The 6,883-nt window shown below is 35.8% G+C and overlaps 1 protein-coding gene across 2 annotated transcripts; it reads left to right on the forward strand.

Annotated features, from left to right (window-relative positions):
* Positions 1-6,018, forward strand: LOC133718378 (phosphatidylinositol 4-phosphate 5-kinase 10). Of its 2 annotated transcripts, none has more exons than XM_062145213.1 (9): positions 1-231; positions 864-1,018; positions 1,987-2,152; positions 2,528-2,638; positions 3,004-3,191; positions 3,777-3,868; positions 4,488-4,605; positions 4,989-5,315; positions 5,647-6,018. In XM_062145213.1, exons 2-9 carry the CDS (start codon positions 873-875, stop codon positions 5,711-5,713), a joined length of 1,215 nt encoding a protein of 404 aa, XP_062001197.1. In that variant the 5' UTR covers positions 1-231; positions 864-872; the 3' UTR covers positions 5,714-6,018. The 2 variants fall into 2 exon arrangements, with proteins under 2 accessions (XP_062001197.1, XP_062001198.1); XM_062145214.1 differs by having other exon boundaries at positions 4,494-4,605.
* Positions 6,019-6,883: the final 865 nt, after the last annotated feature.

Genomic DNA, 6,883 nt, shown 5'->3' on the forward strand with positions numbered 1-6,883 from the left:
GGGCGCGCGGGTAAAAGGTGCAATTGGTTTCAGTATTCAGTCTCAATGCCCCAATCCTCTCTGTCTGTCCCTCATAACAACCATGACAATAACTAAAGCTCAATTCTTAAAACTGGGATGATGCACATGCAAGCAAAAAACTTAGAAGAAGGAACAATAAAAGGCAAGGCCCTTCTTCTCTAAATTCCCTGGAAAATTCTTGGACGCATCAACAGGGCCTTTTTTACAAAGGTAATGTTACAGAATTGATGTTGCTTTTGATGGTTTTGTTTCATTTCTGGGATTTTTTTGTCAAGGGGTGCTTTTGGTTTTGGTGTTTGGTTGATTGGTGGTGGTTGGTTTGATAATGTCAGAAATAGGGATACCCCATTTGGGATTTTGCAACAAGTTTTAATTTTCTTTCTCTGAATTTGGGTTGAATTTGTGTGGTGATGTATTTTGATTTGTTTGGATTAATGTGTAGAAGAGGAATTGGAATAGGGTCTTACAAGATGACAATGGAATTAAGAAAGTGATATATGATCTAGGAGGTTTCCGAATAATACAAAAAGAAATAGGAGGGGGCAAGTCAGCTGCTTGATCATATATGGTACTCTTTGTCAATGTGGATAAGGCTCAATTTGTTCCTGCAGGGTTAGCAATTGAATTGAAAGGTTAGGATCTTGATTAGTCTTTGTGGACCAACAGAACTAGAGACCTCTGAGGGCCTGATCGTTAACCCTCATATCATATGTCATTTAAATAAACATCACGGATAAGATCTATATGAAACAAAAACAAATCATGTTCATTGCAGAAATGTAGCTAACAAAAGGGCTGCACTGCCTACTATGCAATGCTGATCCAATATAGACATTTTGCAGGGAAATTACATGGAGATTCTGAAGGAGGAGCTTTCACCGGCTGACTTTAAGGCAACTAAAAGTAACCGAATCAGATATTCTAGAAATGACTTTAGACAGCTTCCTTATTTCGCAACTGACTTTGAATGGAAAGATTATAGCCCTGCAGTTTTCAGGTTTCTGCTTAATTTCTTTGAAATGTATTTGCATGTCAAATTTGATTTCATGTGTTATGTTTCGTTGTCATTTTGTGACGTAGTCGGATTAATAACTAGGTTTACCAGCAATAAACCTAACAAAAGGGTTCTGGAGTCCACCAGAGATAAAAGAGAAAATTCTCTATTTCAATAAATGAAAGATAGGTTCTGCAGCGGCTGCATAAATAAGAAAAAAGTAACCCTAGGGCGACTAACAATGAAACCCTAAAGCCCATGGGTAAAACGAAAACAACCCAAAAATAACTAGGAAAACCAAAAGTCCGAAAAATAGAAAAATGCAGTTTTGAGGCCCTAAACGAGCCCGAAAGGCCGAAAAATGCCATAGCTCATAGCTCATGGCTTAGCCCTGAGTCTTGTTTCTGGCGCGATTCCCTTTCCGGAAAGCTAAGGCACGTCCCAATCGGACACTGAGCTGTTTCGTGTCTACTAGTTACTTTTCGTTTTCCTCCTTTAGCACGATCCAACTGTTCTTCGAATTGGGCTGCCATCCGTTCTGCATCATTTTGGGCAAATGATTGAGTGTACTTCTGATTATGAATATGCAAGAGTAATGCTATTTCAATGAATTGAAGCTTAGGGAAGTTACTCAAGTCCAAAACTAGGGTGGATATATGTATGAATTCAACCTTAGATCTTGCTAAGTTCAACGCTGACGAATAGCTTATTTCTGGCCCATTGGAGAAAGAATTGATCAAATAGAATAGTTAAACCAGACAGGGTACAGAAAGTCATTTTTGGGTTAAAATTTGATAGTTGTTGGGTCCATAGAGATGCATATTGAATAACTAATTGAAACAAAAGCCAATCCTTTATGGTTAGTGCATTATTATATACAGTTATAATGCTTCATTTATGTATACATGCATATTTGTGTGTGTTGCTATCTTTCAAAATTGCAAAAGCCGTAACGAGCAGATTTTTGACAGACGTATACTGGAGCTTGACAGTATTGAATATTCCGATTACCAGTTGTCAGTATGTGGAGATGAGACTCTAAAGGAGGTTACGCTTTCGGGGAAACTTGGTATGGTGTTTTTATTGTCCAACGACAAACGGTTTATTCTCAAAACCCTGCGCAAATCTGAGGTGAAGGTAATATACGAATCTCTAGTGACATTTTACTCTTTAATGGCTGAGAAGTTACTATCCATAATATTGATTATTCTCACTTTTACGGATACCAATGTGTTTTTCTATAAATGATTCGTGTAAGTTGAGAAACTGTTTCTGCTACTTCATTCCTGAAAGGGTCCTCTTTCTCTACTTTGCTTTTTCTCTCCCAATTTTTTCTTCTTGTTTCATTGGATGCCACCTGAACTCATACACTGTCCAATATTTTTGTCTTCTAGGAGATTGAATACTGATTTTTGAAGTTCTAATATAAAGTTAATCAACACAGATATTTTCCCTTTGCATCTATATCTTGATCACTATTCTGAGAAATTCACTGTTTAACATTTCATATAGATCTACCTAGAGATGCTTCCCAACTACTACGACCATCTCATGAAGTATGGATCCTCACTACTAGCCAAACTGTATGGACTTCATGTTGTCAGGCCAGCAGGAGGTGTTAAGGTATGATGTTCTCAGTACTTTAACATTGAAGTTTTCTTATAAATACAATAGCAGTGGATCAATATAGCGAAAAGATTATACAACCAACTAATACATGTGGAAATTCTATGTGTATTGTTGTCTATGAGGGTCTTGGGTTTATTATTGTTAATCCAATGTAGGGATTTCATAGCATGCAAGGTAGCTTAGAAGGGTGGACGTATCATTCAAGTAGTTTAGCTACATTAATATGGGTGTTCTGAAGGAGCTATACTCTGAAACTGTCTACCTCCAAAGACACATTATCCTTGCAGAATATTTCTATAATTAGCATCAACATTTTCATGCTCCTCTGATCATCATCAATAGTTACTTTCAATGAGCAGGTTTACTTTGTTGTTTTTGGAAACGTAATCCCGTCCGATATTTGCATATTTGAGCATTATGACCTCAAAGGCTCTTCAAAAGGTCGAGCAGAGAACAAAGTCATTATTCAGGAGAGACCCGTACATAAGGATATGGATTTTGATTTTCGCTTTTACCTGGATCCATTGGTTCGAGACCAGCTCTTAGCGTAAGTTCCTTGCTCTGTTTATCATTTCTCTGAACATCTTCCTGTAAGGAAACTTTTAGAAATTTAGTTCGAATTTGATACATGTTAGTAAATAATGTGATCACTTACTTTCAGTAGCTGAAGAAAAAGAAAATAATGTCTCGACTCCATTTTACCTGGGATATCTAGAGATCTCTGAATTATGATACTTTGGCTTTCTGTATGCACTTCAGTTGCTCCAAAACCTCAGTTTTTTTTTTTTTTTTTTAGAAACCATACTATGATTTTTATTTAGAAGTGGACCACAAAAATGTTTCTTGCCAAGGTAGTTTCTAATGGAGAAAAAGGGAAACTACATGTGTTTGAAGAGGGAATTCACTAAATAAAAAAGTACTGTTTCAAAGTAAATACCTATGCATGACTGATTTGATGGACTTCATCAGTGGTATCGTCTAGAGAAATTTGATCGAATAGCTTATCATGTAAAAAGTGGCTGATTAATCTTAGAAGACGATATTCAAAAAGGTGCATAAATGCTTTTTGTTCCTGTTATATGAATCCCTTTTTCATTCCTCATCAGCTTCTTTCTTGTTTTTTGTTTTATAGGCAAATCAAGACTGACTGCGAGTTTTTGGAATCTGAAGGCGTCATGGATTATAGTTTGTTTCTTGCTATACAAATAGAATCTCCACATCAAGGTGGTTCTCAAGATCCCTTTTCACTTCCTGGGTGTTTTTTTTTTTTGGACACACTTCCTGAGTGTTAACCTAATAACCTTCATGCAATTCATAGTCTTTTCTAGCACAAAAATTTATACAGATAAAGGAAAATCCATATAAAGAATACAGTACCCGTACATTTCATCATTTGTGTAGATAAACTAGTAATTTTTTATTAGAAGTGTATTTTTCTCTTCCAGTTCTTTTTGTTGTGTCAAGAACAGTGTTAGGAAAGAAATGTGGACTTTATCAGTTGAACATATAGATAATTCTCCTTGTTGGTTTGCCTGTTTTCAACATATGGTACATAATATGGAACAATAATCTACTGCTAGATATCTTATATTGTTCATAAATCAGGTATTTGTGTCGTACAATTTGTTCGAAGGTATCCAGCTGTCAAAATTTTCATTTAATTCAATTACTGTATTTCTTTTGTAAGTCTTTTTCTTCCTTCCTTGTGGCCTTGATTGCTAAGTTCGATACGAAAGAATGTTTAGATTTCCATATGCAACTCTCTCTCTCTCTCTCTCTCTCTCTCTCAGGTCTTCCCAGTTATACTAGGAAATATATAAACCTCCATTTATTTTCTTGGTAGTTTCAGTTGATAAAAGAACTTCCAGAAGGACTGATAAAGAGATAATAGACGATACTTCAGAAGGAAGTGATGAAAGCTCAGAGTTAACTCTTGCTCATATTTGCGACCTACTTGACAGGTAGATTGTCTGTATTGTCTTTCTTCCTCAAGGCACTTGGGAACTCTTTGTCTTCCATGGTTTAAATGAACACATTGTTAGTAATTTGAAGCTGTCATAAATGAAGTATATTTAATTTCTTCCTAACTCAGTTGCTGATATGCCCTTACTTGTCACCTTTACACATGACAAACCTATGCTGAGTTTGGGATAGTTTTGCTGATAATCAGTAGTGATTTCAACATTTCTAGAGCGAAATTCATACCATCTTACATATTTTATAGGAACAATGAAGAGACTTGTAATAACAAATTCATAGATAGATTTAGTCCAAAAATAAAATAAAATTACACAAATAGATGTTTAACGAAAATCATCAACAGCTCATTATCCTTTTACTGCAGGCCTGGTTTTAGATTTGGTGCAAGCCTGCCAGCACGTGCTGTCCGGGCCTTCAAGAAAGAAATGGGAAGTTCGAGATCAAATAGGTCCAGAAATTCCAGAGCACAGTCATCAGCACAGGAATGCTTCAATGTTCTTTTATTCTTTGGAATAGTAGATATTTGTCAGAATTACAATATGAGAAAACGCCTTGAGCATGCTTGCAAGTCCATTAAATATGACTCAAAGTCCATTGCAACTGTGAACCCCAAAGCTTATTCTTCTCGCTTTCAAGAGTTTATGAGCGAAGTGTTTCTACCAGAAGTGTCGGACGACTTTTCTGATAGCCGGTACATTCTTTCTCTACCTATTAGTTTTTATCTGTAATTGCTTCTATTAGGGGATTACAACTGCTACATTACCAAATTTAGTCACCAAGTTCATCTAATGGTAGGCAAGTATTTCATTTATTTAAGTTTGGACCTGCTATGGTCCTGATTTATTTATTTTCACAAGAGTAGATACTCACATGTATTAAACACATTATTTGGTGAGTAAATTTGGGGAGCCTACTTTATTTTGAGCTTCACATTGGTTATGATCTTCACATGAATTCAACTGTGTAGCTATGAAGGGTTTCTAAATGCATTTTGTTTGAACTCTTAATATGTTTTTTGACAGGGTCTCAGGCGCATCATCATCTAACAGGGTCTCAGCCGCATCATCATCGAAGATTTCTGTTAGATGACCGTTTTAGACAATTTGGTGAAGTGGATTAAGACCAAATACTCCTACGATCATGTGACACTATCTCATGATTGGACTATAGTAGAGCTTGCTGCATTATTACGATTGAGTAGTGACTGTAATATTTGTAAAGAAAAGAAATCAAGACAGGTACCAAGAGGTATGGACATGCCATGAAATGGCAAGTTCATATGCTAGACTATTGCTGCTGCTGTCAATTTCACTATGATCATAAACTCTCATGAAAATCTGCATGTAATGTTGTTTGTTGTAGAGTTTTGATTTACGGAAATCAGAATTTTCGACTTCCAATCTTCTGTGAATATATTTATAGTTTTTTTTTTTTTGAAAGGTGAATATATTTATAGTGATATATAAATGATCTGTTTGATTTACAGGGGAATTAATAGAACTATAAATAACCATGCATGGGGCAAAACCTTGTATCCAACGTCTTCAGTAGTTCACAACCTTTCTGTACAATAATTTTACGGATTCACACTAGCACATTTCAATATTTCAACTCCCCTTGTAATTTAATTCTTCTTGGTGCTGAAGTTTCATACAAAACATAATCAACTACCGAGGGCTAATAATTCTAGTACTCCTCTCAACTCTGAACATTCTAGTTCTGGACCAGAAGATAAAGCATACCCCTACTACAGTTTCGTTGACAAAGGTGTTGCATTTAGTTCTTTTGATTTCTTGTGTTGAAATCAAAGAGGTTCTATTTCCAGTCCTGGTCGACCCTCTCATTCTCTCAAATGAGGTATAGAAACTAGATTAGGCATCAAGAATTGAGGGGTAGCCACTTATTACATGGTTTTTATCAGATCACGTTCCATTTTAATCAAGATATACAGGCATGCCATAGAAAAAGTTAATTGCTCGTATGCCAGAGATTCTTGCTATAAATTTCATACTGATCATAAATTCTCACGGAAAGTAGGGTAACCAGACTTGTTGATTTTCCTTCATCTTATCTGAATGTTTATACTTAGAGGTTTTTTGATTTACATGTGAGCAGAACATTTCAAGTTAAATATCGTTATACGAATAAAACTCTAAACTAAGACTGGGACTCTACTTTGCTTTATCTGATATCTGGCAACTCTTCTTTATCTCATGATTCACATTTGCCTTGTTACTGGGGAATTGAGTAGCTAACATG

Source organism: Rosa rugosa, chromosome 6 (assembly GCF_958449725.1).
Source record: "Rosa rugosa chromosome 6, drRosRugo1.1, whole genome shotgun sequence".
Classification (NCBI taxonomy): Eukaryota; Viridiplantae; Streptophyta; class Magnoliopsida; order Rosales; family Rosaceae; genus Rosa; species Rosa rugosa.

Coding starts and splice junctions, on each gene's coding strand:
- LOC133718378 (XM_062145213.1), top strand. CDS start 873: ATGGAGATTCTGAAGGAGGAGCTTTCACCGGCTGACTTTAAGGCAACT. Junction 3,192..3,776: donor GTTCGAGACCAGCTCTTAGC/GTAAGTTCCTTG, acceptor TTTGTTTTATAG/GCAAATCAAGACTGACTGCG. Junction 3,869..4,487: donor AATAGAATCTCCACATCAAG/GTGGTTCTCAAG, acceptor TTTTCTTGGTAG/TTTCAGTTGATAAAAGAACT.